At 35.0% G+C, this 27,807-nt stretch overlaps 1 protein-coding gene across 1 annotated transcript in view; it reads left to right on the top strand.

The window, feature by feature from the left end:
- LOC149800641 (DNA mismatch repair protein Msh3-like) overlaps window positions 1-27,807 on the top strand; it is a 112,936-nt gene that overhangs the window by 20,491 nt on the left and 64,638 nt on the right. The window contains exons 4-8 of the mRNA XM_089954651.1: window positions 4,012-4,131; window positions 8,514-8,636; window positions 25,106-25,272; window positions 25,748-25,857; window positions 26,980-27,094. Coding sequence (XP_089810777.1) covers window positions 4,012-4,131; window positions 8,514-8,636; window positions 25,106-25,272; window positions 25,748-25,857; window positions 26,980-27,094 — 635 coding nt within the window. The remainder of the gene's footprint in view (window positions 1-4,011; window positions 4,132-8,513; window positions 8,637-25,105; window positions 25,273-25,747; window positions 25,858-26,979; window positions 27,095-27,807) is intronic.

Here is a 27,807-nt window from a genome sequence, read left to right as displayed (position 1 = left end):
GGCAAAGAAGGACAAATCTTGATAGTGATGAACTATGACATGGAAGGATACAAATCTGCAAATAGTCTGTCATGATAGGCTACTTGGTGTTCTGGTAGATAATAACCTATCATGGACTGAACATATCAAACATACCAGTAAAAAAAGTCAATTCAAGTTTATGGCTTCTCAGTAGGATAAAACATTTTCTCCCTGAAAGGCACAGGAAACTATTTTATAACAGTTACATACAACCCTATTTGGACTACTGTAGTACAGTATGGGGTAATTCAAATGATAAAAACATAGCAAAGCTGGCACATCTTCGAAAAAGAGCATTTGGGCTAATATCAATCCAGAAAGAAAGCAAGGAAAGTTTAGCTGGTAGGTTAAAAATATTACCTATTAAAGACCAAATCTGTTTGAGAAAAGCCAAATTAATGTACAGGATATCTCAGAATAGTGCTCCTGAATATTTACAATCACTATTCCAGTATAGGCTACCTGGTAATACTCCCCACCTGCGATCCATGTCTACCAAACAGTATAAAATTTCCAAACCAAATAAGGAGTTATTTAAAAAAAGTTTCCAATACTCTGGAACTCTGCTCTGGAATAGTATTCCAGCTGAGATTAGAAATGCCCACTCTATTTCCTTCTTCCAAACCCAATACATCCAGTGGCTTCAGAGATGCAGCTTAAATAAATGAATTCCTTTGTATGAGGGCCTCAAGGTAGATAAGTTTTTAGCTAATTGTGTTACCCTCTTAGAATAAGGTCATTATTATTATTATTATTATTATTATTATTATTATTATCATTATTATAGTAACTGAGATATACTTGGGATTTGGTGCCAATCCCTGTACCAAAGTGAGATCACTCTGCCCAACCACCACATAGGTGAGCAGATAAATTTAGCTTTTTAGATTAAAGTTTATAATCACGAAGGGCTGGATTTGCAAGATAGTAGTTCTCCTAAGGTATTATGATCAGGTAAGTATTCTCGAAGAAACATTTTTTACTAGAAAAAATTAATGTTTCTGAAATTTGAATTTGCATATTTTTATTTATGTAAATCAGGAGAGCACAAATTATTACTAATCAGTGAAATATGGTGAATGGAAACAGTACTGTTCCTCATTCATAAGCCATTTTGCTTCACTTTGTGCACAATGTTTATAGCTATTGATACAGTTAAGCAGGTGACCTTAATAAGGTGGATGGACCTACAAATGGAGCCCCAGCAGGGGGGTTAGTACTAATAATTAACAAGTGTCTGTCAAGAACTAATAATAATATAAATGCCACATTTTATCAGTGGGTTCAAGGTTTCTTTCAGACAAAATTCACAAAAACGTTGTATCATATTTAGTTGGTCCTGAATGAAAATGGTGGCACTCTGACCTTCTGCATGGCTGCCATAGAAAATCTGATTATATCTTCTTCTCCTTGGATTTTCACCAATAGACTTTTTCTGATACCTAGTTTATCTTAAATGACAATGGTGCTGATCACTCCTCCAATTTAAAGGCCATGAAAAAATATTGATGTACAGTGTAGTTATTTCTCCAGAATGAATAGTTGGATCGACTTATGAGATGTATGTGGGGACACACAGACCTCCAATATGGTGGCCATGGTAGCCATATTGAATAAATCTTGCTATAGCTGCATCTTCAGAACAGAAAGTCAGCATGGGATTTTCGCTAAAAGATTTCTGATGATCTGTAGTTCTTCCTGATCTGACCTCCATCATAATAAAAATGATGCCAATGTGACCTCCCAGAATTTCACAAACTTTGTGACAGATACTGCTATAGAACAGATGGCCTTCCTGTTTTGTTTAAAAAAAATTATACTTGCAGAAATTTAGCACATTGTTATTCCTTGATATTGTCTGATCAATCGGATTCAAGATCAAAGGCCAAAATGAAGTTTGTTCTGCACTTACTGGTATGTTGTGAACATGTTAACTCATATGAAATAGTTTTTTATAACAAATTTGGTATTTCTGGATTTCTTTGGGATATGGTTTCAGTACTCAGTGTTGAAATAAAAACGTACCATGTATCTTGGATTACAGATATTCTTTTTGGCCACTAGAGCATGAGTCTCTCTGACAGACTCTTGTTTAGAATGTTATGCTTTTCTCTGGGAAAACAGTTTCAGAATGGAACTAATTACCACAACAAATAATTATATGTAATCAAATATGATTTTTCTCCGTTTTAAAGTGGAATTCCGCTTTTCTCCTGACTTGAATCAGATTTTAATTGATATAGTCCATTTTTTATATCATCTCCAATCCATTTTTTAAAAAAAATGTCTGTCCAGTCCCATTCTGCAATGACCCTTGTAAATTATTTATTCCATATATTAATTAGCACATGACTGTCCTAAAGGGTATTCTGATTGGTCAAAGGTTTAAATTCATCCAATGAATCTTCGTGTAATGGAAACTGATGGCAGTGGAAAGAAGAAGCATGCTTGCAAAACAAGGCATCCTGAGTTGTTGAGAGAGAGCATGACACAAAAAAGTTTAGATAAAGGTTTAAAAAACATGGAAATGGGAATGGCTGGAGAGCAAAGTTGGCAGAAATTTAGTTGGTCAGTTTATAAGAAAACTGTATGGTAGAGGACTGGCATTTTGTGACCTCTGCAAGAAAGATCAGAATTATGGTAATTGCAGTTGGAAGAGTTTGGAACAGCATGTATAAAAGAAGCTGCATATGGAAAAATTGAAGATCAGAAGGCATCTGGAAAAAGTGCAATTAATTACTATAAGAAGAAAGATTTCTTGCATGAGAGAACAGATGTAGTCCTCTGTCAGAATATGTGCACTGAATGTCACCAATACAAACACCAGCTTGAAAGGAAAAAGACTGTCATTGAGAAGGAAAAGAAATGATTGCAGATTGAGCCAAAAAAGTCAGTGTTGACAAAAAGGAAGGCTAAAGAAATCTTTGCCAAAGCCACAAAAAGAGCTCGACTGACATATCAACAGGTTGTGTCCAATGGAAAAAAAACCAGGTGAAAATAAGGGATTATTTGTATGTAGTTGATGCAGTTGGCTGTTTATTTTACAGATTTGTAATGAAAAGAGAGAAGTATAATATACTTACTGCAAAAAAAACTTCAAAATTTTTTCATCTTTTTTTTATGGAAGACTAAAATCATATCTGTATAATAAAAAAAACTTATAAAGTCACAATTTTCAGACATTTTTGTACAATATATTTATGTAAAACTAGGGATGAAAATCTAAAAATGGGAACAAGTGACGTTAAATTTATGAACAGTTTGTGTTGTAGTCATTGTTTTTGAGATGCTTGGCACCATTAAATAAAATTACCTTTATGTTTCTTAATGCAAATTTATACTGATCTTATTAATCATATACACAATTAAGGATAAAAAATAAGATCAGTGACTGCGGCATGAATTTTTATGTATTTAATGGTATATATGGGAATGTAGGTGCCATGTTGTTGCAAGGCAAAATCAGTTCCACATTTCCAGTATTGAATCAGAATTGGTAGATGATGGTTACTATTTGACCTGAATAAATTGCAAACATGATCCTTGGAACTGTATATATCATTTATTGGACATAAGAGACTGAAGTCAGATTTCGTAAGTATTGTCATCGCAATAGAAATTCACATTCAAATAGAATAATGCCATATTTTTCTGATGATAAGCCCACCCCTCACATTCACACAATTTCGGTACATATTTACTTAAAACATCTTTCTTTGATTATACACCCACCCCATACATTTTGAATAACATTTCAGACTGGTACACAGCTTATGAAAGGAGAAATACTGCATTGCTATAAAGTATCATTACTGTAAGGAATTATATTTTTCAATTGTTTAAAGGGATCTTCTTTATAAAAGAGTGTTCTTGACAAATGTTTGTGCCGTATACAGTCCTCAGTGAGTGAACATTATGACTTGTTGAGGTCAAATTTCATTGTAGGAAGTGACTGCTGTAATTTGCTTGGTCTTGTAAATTATGCTTCAGGTTGGAGTTGTGAAGCAGACTGAAACAGCAGCCTTGAAAGCCGCAGGGGACAACAGGAATACTCCATTCACTCGTGAACTCAAGGCATTATATACCAAATCTACCCTCATTGGAGAAGATATCCTTTTATTGGTAATTTTTAATTTCAGCATAGCTTTGTTTTGTCATTTGAATGACTGGAAAAAAGTAGACTTGAATTCATTACTAGAGGAACTATACCAGTTGCCATACAGAACCAGTTACCACACAGTGGTTAATTATGTTTTACTCTGTACAGTCTTTTTTGTTATAATAAAGACAGGTATTTAAACTTGCTACAGAGAACTTCTACTGGCAAATTTCCTGTACAGAATCAAGAATAAGTACAACCGTATGGTAATTGATTAATTGTGTCAGCAGTGCAATCCCTCTTGTATCTGTTTTTGAACTTTAGACATTTGTCATGGAATTGTGCATATTTATTATGTGTATTTCGAATAAAATGTACTCGGGGTTTAGTTTATGTGTACAACGTTACCTGAGGGTGGTTTATGTATATTGAACATTATTTCGGTGTAGTGAGTTTGGTTCACTCTGTGCTGCATGAGCAAAGTGCTTATGATGGAAAACCAATGTACTTTGAGCACACAGGCTATGCATTGCAACACAGCCAGTATACTTATAGGCTCATCGTAGATTCTGACTCACATTACAAAGTCTTGTCAGTGAGTGTTCCACTTTATGGTTCAATATCTCCAGCTTTAGAGGTATGGAAATTGTAAAATTGTATTTTCCTGTCTGTATTATTGGATAGAACTGTTTTATTTTATTATTTATTCTGGATTTTAGGTACAGTGTGACCCTGCTATAACGCGCTCCGTTATAACGCAAATTCGGATATAACGCGGTCATGGCATGGCTCCCGAGATTTCATATACATGTATTTTTCTTGTGCAGAAAAAAAAAATCTTAAAAGGTAAGAAAAAAAACCGTAAAAAGTTGCTTCTCATTTTGGGGAAGAGATCACCTATGAATAATACAAGACGATCGTGGCTTGGCTCCTGAAATTTTATATGTATTTTTCTCGTACACGAAAAAGATTTTTTTTCTTCTTGTTAAAAGTAAGAAGAAAAAGCGCATAAAAAGTTTATTCTAGGATCACGTAGGTCTTCGCCAATGTCGCAAACATGGATTGTTTTTCCGTATTGGCTGCAAAACATACCATGTGGCTTTTTTTATTTGTTGGCAACATTGTTGGCTGTTAAACTTTCATATACAACCATTGGTTTGGAGTGCAGAAATTCAAAGGCCCAATGAAAGGAAGCTTTTTTTGTTGTTGACATTTCTGGTAACTGAGATCAACTGGAAGAGGCATTGTCTCGTAATCTTTCTTCAGATTTTTGTCCGCTGGCTAGTAATTAATATATTTACAAAGACTGACATTTTTATGTGGATGGTAAGTAAAATTCCTCTTTGTTTCACTTAGAATTAAATTCTTCAGAACACTCACGTTTTCTGTAATAATCCCTGTCATCAGAACATCTGCAAAGCTGTCCTTTAGTGGTGACTTCAATAGCGCATGCATCCTTCATCAAAGAAAGGCGACTACAATCTTTCAATAACAGCAAAGAACTTTTCTTCAAAGGAAGTCAGTACCAAACTTAAATAAAAGTGATGAAATCTGATGGATTTTTGCATTTTCCAACGTGACTGGAACACGTTAACTGTTCTGTGAAAGTTTCTTTTTTGTAGGGAAAGGTTCATGCCGACGGCGGCTTAAAACACAAACTAATTTTTACCGACTTGGAACGTACTTTAAAGTAAATGTGCTTCGTCATTCATTACGTGATTGTGCTATGTTTTTCCACTGAATTCAGACCAATATGACCTGTTACAAAATTAATGAATATTTTAAAGCTGTGTGTGCATATTTTCGATGGAATAACTTGTATTGTGGATTCAATGTATATGATGAGGTTCGCAGGTGAGTACACGGTCTTGATAATATTCATGCTATACATTAGACATTTATATATAAACGGGATTCACGTATATGTACCAATTCATGGTCTCTAAATAAAGTAAACTATTATATTATGTCTTCGCTGTTTTCACTACAGGTGTATTTCTCGTATAATATGCATCAATTCAAGATAGTAACTGTGCCGACGAAGCACGTATTTTACCGCCCGCATTTATTACCCCCCCCCCCTTTTTTTTTTAGGGGGGTACATTTTCTTAAGCTAACTGACTTGGTTGCATATAACACGGTTCAGTATATAACACGGTCTGGGTTTATGGCTCCCAACTACCGTGTTATAGCAGGGTCACACTAGTTCTGACTTGTGGCATATAATGCAATGTTATTAATTTTATTATAGTCTGTTATCAAGTTCACCAGTATGTGACTGAACAGAAGGATTGTATTCGCATTAATGTTACATGTAATCGCATTAATGTTATATGTATGAAGGGATGAGAGAATGTTACTTTAAGTTCTTTAAGATTCTCTTCAGATACAGGTTCACATATGAACTTGATTATTATGATAACCTTAAACAGTGGTCCTGATAAAATAATTTTTATAAAATAATAAACTCCACTTACGCACATGTGTCACGTACATTGTTGCATGTTACACATGACAATATCGCAGATATTACATGGGTTAAGATGTTATATTCTCAGCTGAAAGGAGTGAAGGGGTGATAGAGCAAACATGACAGAGCTATACTGTATCTTTGCTGTGTTTGCACAGTACAGGTGTTGTTTTAGCCATGGTGCTAAGTTGGGTTTGGTATATACCCAGCGTGCTGCTGTCAGTGGTGACATTGGCCTGGAGGTAGATAGCGGTTATCTCGTGGTGAGGGACCAAAGCTTCAGGACCAGTGTGTCTGCAATGAATAAAATGGGTTCTACGGATCCTTAGGCAGACCAGGAGGGGTGGTCCATACATGATCGTTCCTTGACCATCTACAGAGCAGTGTGGCTGAAAATACCTTGCGGTTATGAATAATGGATGCTGCAAAATATATGTCTAAATTTATAAGAAATCATTTAGCACTAATTGAGTGAAAACTTTTTATTGTTTATATGAAACCAATTATCACTCTTTGAGTGAAACCTTATCATTGTTTTGAAATTCAAGTATCATTGTTTGATTCACTAATCATTGTTTCTTTTTTTGTACCTAATTTTTGTTTAATTTCTATTCATTCATTATTGTTGACTATTCATTTAAATTACATATTACAATTAGTTCCAGTTAGGAACCGTATCATTTTTTTGTTATATCAGTTATTTAACTCAGTATGCATCATTGTGTTAAAAATCCAATGTTGGAATTTATGCATCAAGTTTTGGATAGGATTTTTCTATCTTTAACCATAAATAAATAAACATTTCGTTATCATTGTAATAATCTGACCCCAACCTGGTTCATCTTCTTACAGCAATAATGTAGATGCATGAGTGTTAATTAAATTATAAATTTATATGCAAGCTGAATGAAAGCATACATTTTATTTGTAATTAACATGATTTTTTGAATTTACCTACTACTAGTACATGCTTATAAGTCAGGTCCAAGCGCAAACAACAAAGATGCTGTCACATAATGCTTTGACAGGGTTTATTCTTTTGATTCTACTGATAGCTCCAAAGAAACTGCATAGACCCAGATCTGCTGGCACAGGATGTGATGGTAGATGTAAATCTATGCAATTTACAGTTGGATGCTTGAGCATATTTGGTATCACTTACAGCACACAAAATGTGACTTGACCTTTTTACACTCGGGACAGTACTGGCATGGGTGGAGTCTCCTTGGCCAATTTATGGATTAGCAGTGAAGTCTCCATGGATTTTAAGTCTAAGTCTAACAGCCCACAGCAGAGAATAGCTTGGACTGGACTCCTTTTGTAACATCTGGATATTACACAGTGTAATTGGGTGCAGATTTGTTGCAGCTGCACAGGCAATAATGGAAAATGGCCAATACACTTTATACATTCTGTAACTACAAAGTCTACATGTTATGTGACATCACCATGTGAACGGCCTAGCTGCCTGTGATATACATGTATGGTGTGATGTTAATAAATGATTTTGTTGTGTCATAATTTTGAGTGGTCTTTCTTTCTTTGATATACCTTGTCATAGTCTGAATAATAAAATATTTGTTGTACAAAACAGTATGGACAGGTTACAATGAAACCTGTCCAAGTTGGCATCTTCATAATAAGACACATACTCAAAAGGAAAATCTTAGTCCTCTTTGTTGAGCTTTACTAATAAATCGTTAAATAAAGTCCTTTTCTTAGTTTCACTTTTTTAATCTTTATATGAAATCTGCTGACAAAGAACAAAATGTTGATGTCCCTTTGTTGTCCTTTATAAACAGGTTTCACTGCATTTTATGTAACATAACATTTTTATCGGAAGTTTTTAACATTATTTTTTTTTTTAAATAGGCAAACAGATGTGAAATTTCAATGTGCAATATTCCTTGACTGTTTGTAAATGTAGATCCTATCCAGGGAGCTCCAGAGGGAAGCATTGGAGGGGTTGGTTCCAACACTTTCCTGATGTGTGTTTGTGATTCTTTCCAAGACAAAAACTCCAAGGGGCAGCAGATTGGTATTGTGGTATGTATGTAGTTTGTTTTGGTCTCTTTTTAACTTCACTTTTAAAGTAGGTGACGAATAACGCTGTTATGTTGCAAATTGATATGAATACGGTAGTTTATTGACTGTATTGTGGGCTTGTAAGATTTCAGTGAAATGTTTTGCATGCAGTATTGTATTAATCAGATCTTGACCAAGTTTCATTTTCAGCATTCTTCAACATTATATATGCGAGTTATACTTCTGATTGTTTGTTCTTCTGACTTTGGTTTCTGTAAGATGACTTTTTACAAAATATATTGGATGGTGCCCTCAGGTTGGTGACTCCTTAAACGAGTTTGATTTCCACCATTCCATGACAGCTTTTACCAAGCTTTGTTAAATCTGAGCCACAGTTTGGACTGCAGCATTATATTAATAAGGTTTGGAATGAGTCCAGTAGTCCACGACATCATTTACAGGAGTTATGGCCCCTGATTGTTTATGCTTCTGGCTTTGGTTTCTACTGCATAGCTTGAATACTAAGCATTATTGGATTTCTACCAAGATATGGTATGCTACATTATATTGACGAGACCTTGGATAATGTTAATTTCAAACATTCCACATTATCATTTAGAGTTATAGCCCCTGATTACATATCTTCATAACTTGGGTTCTGCAACATAACCTTGTTTAGGAATGTTGGATTTCAACCAAACTCACTTTATACAATTACATTGATGGAAACTTTAACGAGTTAGATTGCATTCATTGTAAAGCATCATTTGGAGGAGTTGTGGCCCCTGAATGTCCATCTTTCCTTTTTTCCTGTTTTTCCAACACAGTTTTTTCTCTTTAAGTCTGCTGAGTAAATTGTAGCAGGATCATTTGTGATGTTTCCATCATTAATAGCTATAGTTTGTTTCGGGTTTTGTTACATCTGTAATTATAAATTGTGTCTCATTGGCATTTCTTTTGAACCACTGTACTGTTGTTATGGCTGTCATAATGCTTTTTTAACAAGTTATATTAAGTACAGTTATAAAATTGCAATTCACCATACAGTGCCTACATCAATATATTTTAATTTTCTATTTTATGGCTCTGGCTTGATTAACATTGCTCAGTTGCAATATGTCACTTACCACCCTAGCAAGTTTTTGAAAGAGTAGTCATTTCAATTTTCATGGAAATAGCATATATACTTGCTTATAAGATGAGTCCAGCTGCAAACTGCATAGACCCAGATCTGTAGTCATATACCCTGGCTGATCTGGGTCTGTGCAGTTTGTTAGGAGTAATCAGTAAAACAAATAACATACACCTTGATCTGCAGGCACATTATGCTATGGCAAATCAAGATCTATGATGTTTGCAGTTTCACATGACTTATAAGTGAGCATATACGGCGGTCATCAGTTGCATTAGTGATAGTGATGTTTCCAAAGCATGAAGAGTTTTTCGTGTGGTAGAGTGTTACTTGTAATGCAGGTTTGTTGTCTGAAATCCTTCTGAAAAATGCAGTCCCAGTTCACTTTCATTTAAACAATATTACTTAAAGAAATTAGCAGTAACTTCAGGGACAATACAGGGGGAGGGGGACACTCTTGGAACAGTCGTGGTGGTATGGCTGTACTGAGGCTTTTGGACCCTTGTTTCGGATGGGTTTGGAATGTATGCAGAGGTAATTAGGGTCATACTGGCCATGTTCCGAAACAGGTGGTGGTGGTGGTGGGGGTAGATTCAAAAAGTGTTTTGTGGTCCCAAAGGGGCTCAGTGCACTTCACCATAAAAAGTAACATCCTCCAATTGAGAATAAGCTAACTTTTCATATAGAAAATGATTGGAAATTCAACTTGTGTCTTGTTAAAAGCATTTAATTCATTTGCAAAGAAAAAAATAGATGGTAGACTTAATATAGACAAATATCATCATACATATATGCATATGAGCAAAGACTCACATAATTACAACCACAATTACATTAAATCAAAACATACACTTAGATTCTGTCTTTAAAATCAAATTATAGTCTTCATTAGATGCAGTCTTTGCTATTCTCAGTAGTTCAATAGGGGTTTGAAGATAATGCAAGTGCCATTAGTGTTCATCACTACACTCACTGGAGACTGGATGTCACTGATGGATTCTCTGAACAAATCCAGGTCAGAACCGAGTTGTTCTTGATGTTAGTATTGTCAAAACAGTATCTGATGCAGTCTGACCATGAGATACGCTTGTCTTTGTAGAAATATGAACATACATCCCATTTGGAAATGACCATTTTATTGGGGGAAAGGAGACCATAATATTTTCAAGTTTAATTGGGGCTTTACAGGTGATACAGCAGTAATAAACACCTCTGCCCAGTATGGCTGTTAATGCTTTATCAATACAAATCACTTGTGCAAACAAGAACATGTGCTTATTATTGTCTTTCAATCAGTTTCTTGGCTAAAATCATCCTGAAAACCATAGGTCAATTAATATTTAGTAATTAAACAGGATTGAGGTAATGAATGGTAATAAAGAGCACTACTCTGAATGTTCAATTCAGCATGTTGAATATGTTACATGTGGTTCTCCTATTTTGACAGACATCATACGCAATAGAAATTATGGATATTAATAAAGAGAACTAATCAGAATAATCAAGTCAGCATGTCAGATGTTTCAGGTGGTGCTTCTATTTGACAAACATCATACACATAGGAATTATATGTTGTCTGCAGTATGTGCAAAGAATTAAATGCTGCCTTCCCCCCTCCCCGTGCTAGAGTGCTTCACAAAGTAAAACTATATCAGCCAGGAGTTCTGAAATTTAGTTTTGCTGGGCTTTGATGATAGTTAATTGATTCCTAACTCAGCTTAAAAAATTAATCACACTTGAATACTATTCAGACAACTGAAATAATCATGCTTTGCATTTTCTTTATGGAGTTAAATTGAGCTTCAAGGAAATGTTGGCACTGTTCATAAACTTTTCAATAATCTGTAATGCAGATGGCTTAAATACCCTCATTCAAGGTCTTCAATTATATGTAGTAACTTTTGTTCATCAAAATGCATCTAGCATCTCTTTAATTTACCATTATTGGGTTGTTCCACTTCGTAAACTTTACCTATGCAAATTAGCACAATAGGCTTGCCCATGGCAGTCATCAAGTACTTAACACATCACACTAGCTGTTATCATCCATTTAAATAATATGTGAGATGGTGGTTTATACCTAAGGATAGTTTTTCATCAACTCCAATCAGGGCTGTTAATTGTCTATACATGCTACATGTTATGGGCATATACTTAAGTAGTTTTCTTTTTTCCCCAAAGATTACTGAAAATTGTGTTTTTAGCATGATAACTTAGTGTTATGGCAGGAATGTAGAATTGTTACCCTGATTACCTAATCTCATTTTGTTGTATCTGTTGGATATCTGGCCTCAGTTGACCTGGTAAAATGACTTTACTGTGTAGGCCAGAATTAATCTACCCCAAACGAAGCACTGAAAAGGTATCTCCTTTCCAGAATTTCAGCTGAAAAAATAACAATCCCATTTCAAACAACCCTTTAACCCCTAGTCCTTAATACTGTCACAAGATTTCTACAGTCACTTATATTGTGAGTCACACAGACACATGCACACACACACACATACACACACATGGGACTACTTAAAATCATGGAAAATTCTCACATGTGATCTGCAAGAATAATAAATATCAATAAGATAAGCATGGAGAAATTATATGGCTTAGAAGTAAGCATAATAAATATTCTGTTCCACATCAGAGTACTTTTTTTTATGTGCTTATGTGAGTAGATGTTTATTTTAAATTGTAATGTTTACCCTATTGGGTAAATGCTTGTGCACAGTGCTTGCAAAACATTGCCTAAATTTTTTTACCAAACACCTTTGACAGTCAACATACTTGTTGACATTTTCATGCAGTCCAGACTTTCCTTGCATACACATTTTCTTACATTATCACCTGTTTTGTTTCATTATCCTATAGTGGGTGTGTTTGCCAGGGGGACATCGTAGTGACATTGACTTCCACTCGAGTAGTATAAAATAATCAAAAAGTTGTTACCGACAAAATTGACTTTGTTTGAAGTACTAGTATTCAGAATTTGGAACCTAATTTTTAACTCACCTGGCAGTAAGAAAGAGAGATAGTGTACATGATTGATTCGGCTAATCAAATGAAATGGTAGCCATTGAAGATTGCTTGTATTTATTGTGATACCTTTATGTGAACAATGAAAGAAAACATCATTGCAAAATTAAAGCTTCAATTTTTGTGAAAGCCATGTGAAATAATTTAACTTAATTCACCTGTGAAGATCTTGAATGACTAACGATGAACAGGAGACTGCGAATTAATTATGCCATTGCAGAGAATTTGTATTGTACTAGATTATAATAGGTAAAATCCACATCATATAAAGTTTGGGAGATAGTTTGCATAGGTTTTGTTATTACAATACTACATGCGCCTGCTTAGTGAAACGGTCAACAGTTACATATGCAAGGTGAGCAATATCAGGGCCACTTGTGTCTCTTGTCATGAGCAAGACCTATGCATATTACTAAGATGATCTTTCATCTGATTTGCTGAGCTTCTTATCACTCAATAGGTTGTTGATTTGATATCATTTTGATCAAACTTGGTAAATAGCAGGCTTAAAAATAAATAGGTTGTTGGTAAAAGTTAGTTTGCATTTTAAGCCACCTTTGGTAGCATTCGTGAGTAAAAACTTTTTCCCTGCAAAAAGGAACCTTTCACAGCACAGTTTGTTCCAGTCACGTTGGAAAATGAAAACATCCATCAGATTCTATCACTTTTATTTAAGTTTGGTACTGATTTCCTTTGAAGAAAAGTTCTTTGTTTTTATTGAAGATTGTAATCAGCTTTCTTTGATGAAGGGTGCATGCATTATTGAAGTCACCACAGCAACATCAAATTTTTTTCCGTTTGCTTAGTACGTTTTCAGAACAATTGGTGATTCAAAGGTAATCTGTTTTCTTTGAAATTTCGCAAACTATTTTTATCTGGGTACATTTTTAAAATAGGAATTGGCTGTCATTTGGTTGATTGTAGTTGCTGTTCTTCCCTGCCTATTGAATAGATCAACAAGTAAGATGTTTTTTTGTTGTTGTTGTATTTTTTTACATTTGTGGTAGCAGAGTGATGCTGCCTTCCAGGCATGCATCAGAAATATAACAAGGGGTCAACGGATGATAGATACGCAGCTGTTCTGGTCTGATAACAGGGATTATTACAGAAAATGTGAGTGTTCTGAAAGATTTCAGTCTGAGTGAAAAGAAGAAGAATTTTACTTACCATCCACTTACAAATATCAGTCTATGTAAATATATTAATTGCTAGTGAGTGGCTGAAAATCTGACGAAAGATAGATTACAAGATAATGCCTCGTCTGGTTGATCTCCATTGCCAGAAATTTCAACAACAAAAAAGCGGATATCCCACAACATACAGTGCTCGTGCTTGATGTCAACATAAGCAGATTATGATATAACAATGCACTATTATGTATATAACATTTCGGGAGCCATGCCACCACCATGTTATATCCGAATTCATGTTAAAATGGAGGGTGCTATAGTGGGGTCACACTGTAATTTAATTTTTTACCTTTAGGGTGAAAACAGTTATTAATCTTGTGTAGAACATAGTTTAGGTAGAAGGATGTTTCAGTCAGTTGCAAGGAAAGTCATTTGGTCTAGTCTTGCTCATGAAAGACACAAATGTGTAAATAGCACCAAAAAACAAGACCTTGATAATCCTTACATCCAGTCTCTGTTGAAGTTTATATCACTAGTACAAACTGAATGTCAGCTGTCCCTGATTAAACTGGCAGTCGTACTAATTATGCTACATGTTGACTGACATTTTTAGAAAGAATTTGTAGCTTTTAATGTGTGAATATTTTAGTTTTATATGCATTTGATTTAATTATACTCATTTTCAAAATGGATGGGTAATGATAATAATTATGTTACAGAAATATTGGAGTTTGAATGTACATGGTAACTGTTTCTTGTTTTAATTACCTTTCTTTACTATTACAGTTTTAATGATTGTTTCTAGAGAACCATGAATGAGACTTCTAAGGCACCAGTCGAATCTAGTCTCAATTTTAGCAATGGTGTAGATCTAAAAAGTCAAGGCACATGTGTATAACTATGTACCCACATGAAGCATGAATAAATCATGGTCATGATGGTTGTCTCTGTTTATGTAAATATTTTAGAAATATGTTCTAAGATGGATATCTATATTTATGTGAATATTTTAGAAATATATATTATGATGATGACCATGATAATGATGTACATGCATTACGTCTGCACATTTCCGATTGGTAAAATAAAAACATTGTTCAAGATGCCAAAATTAAAACCATTGAATAAAGTTTATATTTTGATGAAAATGTGCCAAGTCATATGACAGCTAGAAAAACCCACAGTATGATATTGGTCAGAGTTGCTTGTATGAATGGAAAGGAAGATGTCACATTTTATTGATAGTAGTAGGGTACGACACATTTCTAAATCAGTGGTAGCACAGAGAACCTGGGTAGCACAGCTGAAAATCATTGGACAAAGAAGATACTGCAATATAAAACTGTTTAGTAAAGGACCTACAGTTCATTGTTAATAATTACTAATAATTATTCTTCATTGTTACATAGTTGTGTTTTAAAACAACATTGTGGTCCACTGACCTACCTGAATTTAGTGTATGGTCAGATTTGTTGAACCCTGACAGTTGCAAATACAAATTTGTTGAACCATGATTTTTTGCAAATACAAGATTTGTTGAACCCTGACAGTTGCAAATACAAGATTTGTTGAACCCAGATGGTTGCAAATACAAGATTTGTTGAACCCTGATAGTTGCAAATACAAGATTTGTTGAACCCTGACAGTTGAAAATACAAGATTTGTTGAACCTGACAGTTGCAAATACAAGATTTGTTGAACCCTGATAGTTGAAACTACAAGATTAGTTGAACCCTGACAGTTGCAAATACAAGATTTTCTGAACCCTGACAGTTGAAAATACAAGATTTGTTGAAACCTGATAGTTGCAAATACAAGTTTGTTGAACCCTGACAGTTGGAAATACAAGATTTGTCAAACCCTGACAGTTGCAAATACAAGATTTATTGAACCCTGACCCTGATAGTTGGAAATACAAGATTTATTGAACCCTGACCCTGATAGTTGGAAATACAAGATTTATTGAACCCTGACCCTGATAGTTGGAAATACAAGATTTATTTAACCCTGACCCTGATAGTTGGAAATACAAGATTTATTGAACCCTGACCCTGATAGTTGGAAATACAAGATTTATTGAACCCTGACCCTGATAGTTGGAAATACAAGATTTATTTAACCCTGACCCTGATAGTTGGAAATACAAGATTTATTTAACCCTGACCCTGATAGTTGGAAATACAAGATTTATTTAACCCTGACCCTGATAGTTGGAAATACAAGATTTATTTAACCCTGACCCTGATAGTTGGAAATACAAGATTTATTTAACCCTGACCCTGATAGTTGGAAATACAAGATTTATTTAACCCTGACCCTGATAGTTGGAAATACAAGATTTATTGAACCCTGACCCTGATAGTTGGAAATACAAGATTTATTGAACCCTGACCCTGATAGTTGGAAATACAAGATTTGTCAAACCCTGACCCTGATAGTTGGAAATACAAGATTTATTTAACCCTGACCCAGATAGTTGGAAATACAAGATTTATTTAACCCTGACCCTGATAGTTGGAAATACAAGATTTATTTAACCCTGACCCAGATAGTTGGAAATACAAGATTTATTGAACCCTGACCCAGATAGTTGGAAATACAAGATTTATTGAACCCTGACCCAGATAGTTGGAAATACAAGATTTATTGAACCCTGACCCTGATAGTTGGAAATACAAGATTTATTGAACCCTGACCCTGATAGTTGGAAATACAAGATTTATTTAACCCTGACCCTGATAGTTGGAAATACAAGATTTATTTAACCCTGACCCTGATAGTTGGAAATACAAGATTTATTTAACCCTGACCCTGATAGTTGGAAATACAAGATTTATTTAACCCTGACCCTGATAGTTGGAAATACAAGATTTATTGAACCCTGACCCAGATAGTTGGAAATACAAGATTTATTGAACCCTGACCCAGATAGTTGGAAATACAAGATTTATTTAACCCTGACCCTGATAGTTGGAAATACAAGATTTATTGAACCCTGACCCAGATAGTTGGAAATACAACATTTATTTAACCCTGACCCTGATAGTTGGAAATACAAGATTTATTTAACCCTGACCCTGATAGTTGGAAATACAAGATTTATTTAACCCTGACCCTGATAGTTGGAAATACAAGATTTATTTAACCCTGACCCTGATAGTTGGAAATACAAGATTTATTTAACCCTGACCCTGATAGTTGGAAATACAAGATTTATTTAACCCTGACCCTGATAGTTGGAAATACAAGATTTATTGAACCCTGACCCTGATAGTTGGAAATACAAGATTTCTTTAACCCTGACCCAGATAGTTGGAAATACAAGATTTGTCAAACCCTGACCCAGATAGTTGGAAATACAAGATTTGTCAAACCCTGACCCAGATAGTTGGAAATACAAGATTTGTCAAACCCTGACCCAGATAGTTGGAAATACAAGATTTATTTAACCCTGACCCTGATAGTTGGAAATACAAGATTTATTGAACCCTGACCCTGATAGTTGGAAATACAAGATTTATTTAACCCTGACCCTGATAGTTGGAAATACAAGATTTATTTAACCCTGACCCTGATAGTTGGAAATACAAGATTTATTTAACCCTGACCCAGATAGTTGGAAATACAAGATTTGTCAAACCCTGACCCAGATAGTTGGAAATACAAGATTTGTCAAACCCTGACCCAGATAGTTGGAAATACAAGATTTGTCAAACCCTGACCCTGATAGTTGGAAATACAAGATTTGTCAAACCCTGACCCAGATAGTTGGAAATACAAGATTTGTCAAACCCTGACCCAGATAGTTGGAAATACAAGATTTGTCAAACCCTGACCCAGATAGTTGGAAATACAAGATTTGTCAAACCCTGACCCAGATAGTTGGAAATACAAGATTTGTCAAACCCTGACCCAGATAGTTGGAAATACAAGATTTGTCAAACCCTGACCCAGATAGTTGGAAATACAAGATTTGTCAAACCCTGACCCAGATAGTTGGAAATACAAGATTTGTCAAACCCTGACCCTGATAGTTGGAAATACAAGATTTGTCAAACCCTGACCCTGATAGTTGGAAATACAAGATTTGTCAAACCCTGACCCTGATAGTTGGAAATACAAGATTTATTTAACCCTGACCCTGATAGTTGGAAATACAAGATTTATTGAACCCTGACCCTGATAGTTGGAAATACAAGATTTATTTAACCCTGACCCTGATAGTTGGAAATACAAGATTTACTGAACCCTGACCCAGATAGTTGGAAATACAAGATTTACTGACCCAGATAGTTGGAAATACAACATTTATTTAACCCTGACCCTGATAGTTGGAAATACAAGATTTATTTAACCCTGACCCTGATAGTTGGAAATACAAGATTTATTGAACCCTGACCCTGATAGTTGGAAATACAAGATTTATTTAACCCTGACCCAGATAGTTGGAAATACAAGATTTATTTAACCCTGACCCTGATAGTTGGAAATACAAGATTTATTTAACCCTGACCCTGATAGTTGGAAATACAAGATTTATTTAACCCTGACCCTGATAGTTGGAAATACAAGATTTATTTAACCCTGACCCTGATAGTTGGAAATACAAGATTTATTTAACCCTGACCCAGATAGTTGGAAATACAAGATTTATTTAACCCTGACCCTGATAGTTGGAAATACAAGATTTATTTAACCCTGACCCTGATAGTTGGAAATACAAGATTTATTGAACCCTGACCCAGATAGTTGGAAATACAAGATTTATTGAACCCTGACCCAGATAGTTGGAAATACAAGATTTATTGAACCCTGACCCAGATAGTTGGAAATACAAGATTTATTGAACCCTGACCCAGATAGTTGGAAATACAAGATTTATTGAACCCTGACCCTGATAGTTGGAAATACAAGATTTATTGAACCCTGACCCAGATAGTTGGAAATACAAGATTTATTTAACCCTGACCCTGATAGTTGGAAATACAAGATTTATTTAACCCTGACCCTGATAGTTGGAAATACAAGATTTATTTAACCCTGACCCAGATAGTTGGAAATACAGGATTTATTGAACCCTGACCCAGATAGTTGGAAATACAAGATTTATTGAACCCTGACCCTGATAGTTGGAAATACAAGATTTATTTAACCCTGACACTGATAGTTGGAAATACAAGATTTATTGAACCCTGACCCAGATAGTTGGAAATACAAGATTTATTTAACCCTGACCCTGATAGTTGGAAATACAAGATTTATTTAACCCTGACCCTGATAGTTGGAAATACAAGATTTATTTAACCCTGACCCTGATAGTTGGAAATACAAGATTTATTTAACCCTGACCCTGATAGTTGGAAATACAAGATTTATTTAACCCTGACCCTGATAGTTGGAAATACAAGATTTATTTAACCCTGACCCTGATAGTTGGAAATACAAGATTTATTTAACCCTGACCCTGATAGTTGGAAATACAAGATTTATTGAACCCTGACCCTGATAGTTGGAAATACAAGATTTATTTAACCCTGACCCAGATAGTTGGAAATACAAGATTTGTCAAACCCTGACCCAGATAGTTGGAAATACAAGATTTGTCAAACCCTGACCCAGATAGTTGGAAATACAAGATTTGTCAAACCCTGACCCAGATAGTTGGAAATACAAGATTTGTCAAACCCTGACCCAGATAGTTGGAAATACAAGATTTGTCAAACCCTGACCCAGATAGTTGGAAATACAAGATTTGTCAAACCCTGACCCAGATAGTTGGAAATACAAGATTTGTCAAACCCTGACCCTGATAGTTGGAAATACAAGATTTGTCAAACCCTGACCCTGATAGTTGGAAATACAAGATTTGTCAAACCCTGACCCTGATAGTTGGAAATACAAGATTTGTCAAACCCTGACCCTGATAGTTGGAAATACAAGATTTATTTAACCCTGACCCTGATAGTTGGAAATACAAGATTTATTGAACCCTGACCCTGATAGTTGAAACTACAAGATTAGTTGAACCCTGACAGTTGCAAATACAAGATTTTCTGAACCCTGACAGTTGAAAATACAAGATTTGTTGAAACCTGATAGTTGCAAATACAAGTTTGTTGAACCCTGACAGTTGGAAATACAAGATTTGTCAAACCCTGACAGTTGCAAATACAAGATTTATTGAACCCTGACCCTGATAGTTGGAAATACAAGATTTATTTAACCCTGACCCTGATAGTTGGAAATACAAGATTTATTGAACCCTGACCCTGATAGTTGGAAATACAAGATTTATTTAACCCTGACCCTGATAGTTGGAAATACAAGATTTATTGAACCTTGACCCAGATAGTTGGAAATACAAGATTTATTGAACCCTGACCCTGATAGTTGGAAATACAAGATTTATTTAACCCTGACCCTGATAGTTGGAAATACAAGATTTATTTAACCCTGACCCTGATAGTTGGAAATACAAGATTTATTTAACCCTGACCCTGATAGTTGGAAATACAAGATTTATTTAACCCTGACCCTGATAGTTGGAAATACAAGATTTATTTAACCCTGACCCTGATAGTTGGAAATACAAGATTTATTTAACCCTGACCCTGATAGTTGGAAATACAAGATTTATTGAACCCTGACCCTGATAGTTGGAAATACAAGATTTATTTAACCCTGACCCTGATAGTTGGAAATACAAGATTTATTTAACCCTGACCCAGATAGTTGGAAATACAAGATTTATTTAACCCTGACCCTGATAGTTGGAAATACAAGATTTATTTAACCCTGACCCTGATAGTTGGAAATACAAGATTTATTTAACCCTGACCCAGATAGTTGGAAATACAAGATTTATTGAACCCTGACCCAGATAGTTGGAAATACAAGATTTATTGAACCCTGACCCAGATAGTTGGAAATACAAGATTTATTGAACCCTGACCCTGATAGTTGGAAATACAAGATTTATTGAACCCTGACCCTGATAGTTGGAAATACAAGATTTATTGAACCCTGACCCTGATAGTTGGAAATACAAGATTTATTTAACCCTGACCCTGATAGTTGGAAATACAAGATTTATTTAACCCTGACCCTGATAGTTGGAAATACAAGATTTATTTAACCCTGACCCAGATAGTTGGAAATACAAGATTTATTGAACCCTGACCCAGATAGTTGGAAATACAAGATTTATTGAACCCTGACCCAGATAGTTGGAAATACAAGATTTATTTAACCCTGACCCTGATAGTTGGAAATACAAGATTTATTGAACCCTGACCCAGATAGTTGGAAATACAACATTTATTTAACCCTGACCCTGATAGTTGGAAATACAAGATTTATTTAACCCTGACTCTGATAGTTGGAAATACAAGATTTATTTAACCCTGACCCTGATAGTTGGAAATACAAGATTTATTTAACCCTGACCCTGATAGTTGGAAATACAAGATTTATTTAACCCTGACCCTGATAGTTGGAAATACAAGATTTATTTAACCCTGACCCTGATAGTTGGAAATACAAGATTTATTTAACCCTGACCCTGATAGTTGGAAATACAAGATTTATTTAACCCTGACCCTGATAGTTGGAAATACAAGATTTATTGAACCCTGACCCTGATAGTTGGAAATACAAGATTTATTTAACCCTGACCCAGATAGTTGGAAATACAAGATTTGTCAAACCCTGACCCAGATAGTTGGAAATACAAGATTTGTCAAACCCTGACCCAGATAGTTGGAAATACAAGATTTGTCAAACCCTGACCCAGATAGTTGGAAATACAAGATTTGTCAAACCCTGACCCAGATAGTTGGAAATACAAGATTTGTCAAACCCTGACCCAGATAGTTGGAAATACAAGATTTATTTAACCCTGACCCTGATAGTTGGAAATACAAGATTTATTTAACCCTGACCCTGATAGTTGGAAATACAAGATTTATTTAACCCTGACCCTGATAGTTGGAAATACAAGATTTATTTAACCCTGACCCAGATAGTTGGAAATACAAGATTTGTCAAACCCTGACCCAGATAGTTGGAAATACAAGATTTGTCAAACCCTGACCCTGATAGTTGGAAATACAAGATTTGTCAAACCCTGACCCAGATAGTTGGAAATACAAGATTTGTCAAACCCTGACCCAGATAGTTGGAAATACAAGATTTGTCAAACCCTGACCCAGATAGTTGGAAATACAAGATTTGTCAAACCCTGACCCAGATAGTTGGAAATACAAGATTTGTCAAACCCTGACCCAGATAGTTGGAAATACAAGATTTGTCAAACCCTGACCCAGATAGTTGGAAATACAAGATTTGTCAAACCCTGACCCTGATAGTTGGAAATACAAGATTTGTCAAACCCTGACCCTGATAGTTGGAAATACAAGATTTGTCAAACCCTGACCCTGATAGTTGGAAATACAAGATTTGTCAAACCCTGACCCTGATAGTTGGAAATACAAGATTTATTTAACCCTGACCCTGATAGTTGGAAATACAAGATTTATTTAACCCTGACCCTGATAGTTGGAAATACAAGATTTATTTAACCCTGACCCTGATAGTTGGAAATACAAGATTTACTGAACCCTGACCCAGATAGTTGGAAATACAAGATTTATTGAACCCTGACCCTGATAGTTGGAAATACAAGATTTATTTAACCCTGACCCTGATAGTTGGAAATACAAGATTTATTGAACCCTGACCCAGATAGTTGGAAATACAACATTTATTTAACCCTGACCCTGATAGTTGGAAATACAAGATTTATTTAACCCTGACCCTGATAGTTGGAAATACAACATTTATTTAACCCTGACCCTGATAGTTGGAAATACAAGATTTATTTAACCCTGACCCTGATAGTTGGAAATACAAGATTTATTTAACCCTGACCCTGATAGTTGGAAATACAAGATTTATTTAACCCTGACCCTGATAGTTGGAAATACAAGATTTATTGAACCCTGACCCTGATAGTTGGAAATACAAGATTTATTTAACCCTGACCCTGATAGTTGGAAATACAAGATTTATTGAACCCTGACCCAGATAGTTGGAAATACAAGATTTATTTAACCCTGACCCTGATAGTTGGAAATACAAGATTTATTGAACCCTGACCCTGATAGTTGGAAATACAAGATTTATTTAACCCTGACCCAGATAGTTGGAAATACAAGATTTATTGAACCCTGACCCAGATAGTTGGAAATACAAGATTTATTGAACCCTGACCCAGATAGTTGGAAATACAAGATTTATTGAACCCTGACCCTGATAGTTGGAAATACAAGATTTATTTAACCCTGACCCTGATAGTTGGAAATACAAGATTTATTGAACCCTGACCCTGATAGTTGGAAATACAAGATTTATTTAACCCTGACCCTGATAGTTGGAAATACAAGATTTATTGAACCCTGACCCTGATAGTTGGAAATACAAGATTTATTTAACCCTGACCCAGATAGTTGGAAATACAGGATTTATTGAACCCTGACCCAGATAGTTGGAAATACAAGATTTATTGAACCCTGACCCTGATAGTTGGAAATACAAGATTTATTTAACCCTGACCCTGATAGTTGGAAATACAAGATTTATTGAACCCTGACCCAGATAGTTGGAAATACAAGATTTATTTAACCCTGACCCTGATAGTTGGAAATACAAGATTTATTTAACCCTGACCCTGATAGTTGGAAATACAAGATTTATTTAACCCTGACCCTGATAGTTGGAAATACAAGATTTATTTAACCCTGACCCTGATAGTTGGAAATACAAGATTTATTTAACCCTGACCCTGATAGTTGGAAATACAAGATTTATTTAACCCTGACCCTGATAGTTGGAAATACAAGATTTATTTAACCCTGACCCTGATAGTTGGAAATACAAGATTTATTGAACCCTGACCCAGATAGTTGGAAATACAAGATTTATTGAACCCTGACCCTGATAGTTGGAAATACAAGATTTATTTAACCCTGACCCTGATAGTTGGAAATACAAGATTTATTGAACCCTGACCCAGATAGTTGGAAATACAAGATTTATTTAACCCTGACCCTGATAGTTGGAAATACAAGATTTATTTAACCCTGACCCTGATAGTTGGAAATACAAGATTTGTCAAACCCTGACCCTGATAGTTGGAAATACAAGATTTGTCAAACCCTGACCCTGATAGTTGGAAATACAAGATTTGTCAAACCCTGACCCTGATAGTTGGAAATACAAGATTTATTTAACCCTGACCCTGATAGTTGGAAATACAAGATTTATTTAACCCTGACCCTGACAGTTGGAAATACAAGATTTGTCAAACCCTGACCCTGATAGTTGGAAATACAAGATTTGTCAAACCCTGACAGTTGGAAATACAAGATTTGTCAAACCCTGACCCTGATAGTTGGAAATACAAGATTTGTCAAACCCTGACCCTGATAGTTGGAAATACAAGATTTGTCAAACCCTGACCCTGATAGTTGGAAATACAAGATTTATTTAACCCTGACCCTGATAGTTGGAAATACAAGATTTATTTAACCCTGACCCTGACAGTTGGAAATACAAGATTTGTCAAACCCTGACCCTGACAGTTGGAAATACAAGATTTGTCAAACCCTGACCCTGATAGTTGGAAATACAAGATTTGTCAAACCCTGACCCTGACAGTTGGAAATACAAGATTTGTCAAACCCTGACCCTGACAGTTGGAAATACAAGATTTGTCAAACCCTGACCCTGACAGTTGGAAATACAAGATTTGTCAAACCCTGACAGTCATAAACTGAGCTGCTGTTGATATTATTATATCTTGAAATGAGTGATGAAATATTTAGTCAGAAAGTATCAAATTAAATTGAATGCATGTAAGTTTCCAACTTCCTAAACAATTAATGATCTTCACATCAGTTCTTGTCAACTTGCATAACAGTTCCATTTTATTTTCAGGATTTCATTTTCATCTGGATAAGAACTGTTGACTTTTCTTTGGTAACTGAAACATCTACAATAATATCCATAAAATGATTTTCTTTTGCCTGTACAGTTTTTGAGTTTTGACTATGTAGTTTAAATATCGTCCAACTTAATTAAAAAAATTAGTCTTTCAAATGAAAGTCCACTCTGGTATTTCTTCTTTCCGATACTTGTAGGCTGTTCAGCCTGCCACAGGAGAGGTTATATACGACTCATTTGAAGGTGCTGACTCGCAGAGGGAGCTAGAGACTCGGATCAGCCATATTGGCCCTGTAGAAGTCATATTACAGAACAGCGTGTCAATCAGTACAGAAAAGCTCATCAAAGGACTTCAGACTATCAGGTAATTTGCATATTGTTGACAAATGCATGCATTATTGTCTGAATATACCTCCCCGTTTGTTTGTACCCCATTACAGATTTCAATAACGGAAATCTTTAATGTGATAAATAAAAAGTGCACAGAACATAGTCAGTTCATTCATTGATTTATAATTTCTAACCTAACTGTGACCAGAATGGCTCAAAACACTGGTCTGTAATATGACATCAGGTTCTTAATTGTATGGGACCCTTCTTTTGTACATAACTTTTTGTCATGAAACCTGCTTTTTTAAAACCAGAATGTAAAATCTGATGATAGTAAACTCTTTCTATAATACATATTGAGTGGTAGTGTGATTTATTGCCAAAGTATGCCTTGATGGAATAGCACATTATGTGACGCGGATCAGGATCTGTGTTTATTGCAGCAAATACATATTGTTGTTTCTTCAACAATCAGTATTAATCCAGATTTAATATTTTATATCTTCCAGTTCTGTTGAGGATGACAAGATGAGAGTTGAGAAACTTGAGGATAGTATATTTACATACAACAAAGCTTTTGATATTATATCTGAATTCTATGGAACAGGGTCAAGCAAAGGTTAGATCTTGTTTTTTTTGTTGTTGTTGTTGTTTTTTGTAACTTGCATTAGCATAGGAAAAGATGGCATGCTGGTCTTGGATTTTATGTTAAATTTTTGTGCCAGGTTTTTGATTTTGCAAATCAGATAGTCCTGTAAATTAGGGGACAACAGTTCACTAGCACACCTAGCCCAGAAAACTAAAAATCATTGTTGCGAAGTGAAATTTCATGTAAGTAGTCCAGTTTTTTTAATAGACAACAGATAATAAGACAATTATACTTTATTCAGCCTTGCCAGATTAATAGATAAAAATTTGAATTGTCATGCATTAATAGGTCACAATTTGAATTGTTGTGCATGGATACAGTGGAGGTATGTCATATGGTGAACAGGTTAGCCAACATGGTCCATGGTAACTTGTATATGCTTTGGACTTGAATTGTTTATGGTTAATTGAGTTAATATCTTGATTTTTATTTATGCATAAACACAAAAGTTCACAAGGCACATTCTGTTATCTGAATTAATATATCAAATTTAATAATTGAAATGCATTTTATTGATATTGCTTTTTAATTACTTGGGGTGTTTTGCAAAAATCAGAATGAAATGGCAAATATTACATTTTACAGGGAATTATATAAAAACTGCCATATTAGTAGAAATTTGGATTGGAGAAAAAAAAACTGTCATATGTATAACATACATGAGAATAGTTGCCTGAATATATATATATATATATATATATATATATATATATATATATATATATATATATATATATATATATATATATACTATAAATGAGCTGTATTGTCCATTTAATTCCTTTGTAAAACATTATTTCAAATCTTTTCTTTTTATTTTAGTTAGTGGCTACCTGTCAAAAAATAGGTATAAGTTTCAGATGGAATTAAATGGAAAACATTATTTTGATTATTGTTGGTCTACAACCCATACATAAACATAAATGTTAAATTAAGAACTATAAGAGAACATCTCAGACATATTGAAATAATTCATACCATACTGTCTGAATAGATTTAAATAAGTTTTCATTTCAAGCAGTTTAAAAGATTTAGAGCAATTGGTTTCACTTGCGTTTTCATGTAATGTAAGGCTTTCTGTCTGTTTTTCAGGCAGTTGTACTTTACAAGAGGTACTGAATCTCCCTAAGCCAGTCATCTGTTGTTTGTCTGGACTTATAACCTATCTCAGGGACTTCAACCTGGACAAAGTTCTCAGGGATACCAGGTGATACATTAATGAGCTAAGTAATGGAGCACATCTGTTGTAATGTCATTTTATGATCTTTAAAATGTTTAAAAGGGCCAAGACAATTGTTTGATAATTGAAGGTTACAGTTTATGTTCAATGTGTAAATGTTTTCTATTTGGTTGCTTTCTTCTGTTTCCATGGATGAATTGCCATCAACTTTTGCATATTAATCAAGGGGGCATGTGGGAGGGGGATGGTACAACTCTTGGAAAGGTCTCAGGCTAGGTAACTAGACTGACATGATAACAAGTTTTTAAGTGATCTTATCTAATGTTTCCAAAGGTGTCATCAGACTTTGCAGACATCTTTGCAAGGGAACATGAGGCACAAGAGTTTATAATGTTGCAAAGTGTTTTGCATGTGTGAACACAAGGCCCCGTGGAACTTGTATACTTTCTTGCTTAGCATCCACAGGGTGTACATGCACAGTTGGGTATCCTGTTTATTATTTGATTTGATGAAGTATGGGACTTGGCTGAAAGTTGCCACACATGCAGTGAGAGGAAGAAGGGCCCCTCTTCATCCACATTTTCATTGAACAACCCCCTCCATTTCCAAGAGGTGCCTGGATTTCTTTCTGTGTTGGGAAAAACTATTGCACCTGTGGGAAAAGAATGTTCTATGACCACTATGGTTTGTAGCTCACATAAGAGTCATCATGGTGCTGTCATTGTCGATAAGAGCTCAGT

Source organism: Sinohyriopsis cumingii, chromosome 4, assembly GCF_028554795.1.
Source record: "Sinohyriopsis cumingii isolate HCF-2022 chromosome 4, ASM2855479v2, whole genome shotgun sequence".
Taxonomy (NCBI): Eukaryota; Metazoa; Mollusca; class Bivalvia; order Unionida; family Unionidae; genus Sinohyriopsis; species Sinohyriopsis cumingii.
This window is presented reverse-complemented; position numbering and strand designations above follow the sequence as displayed.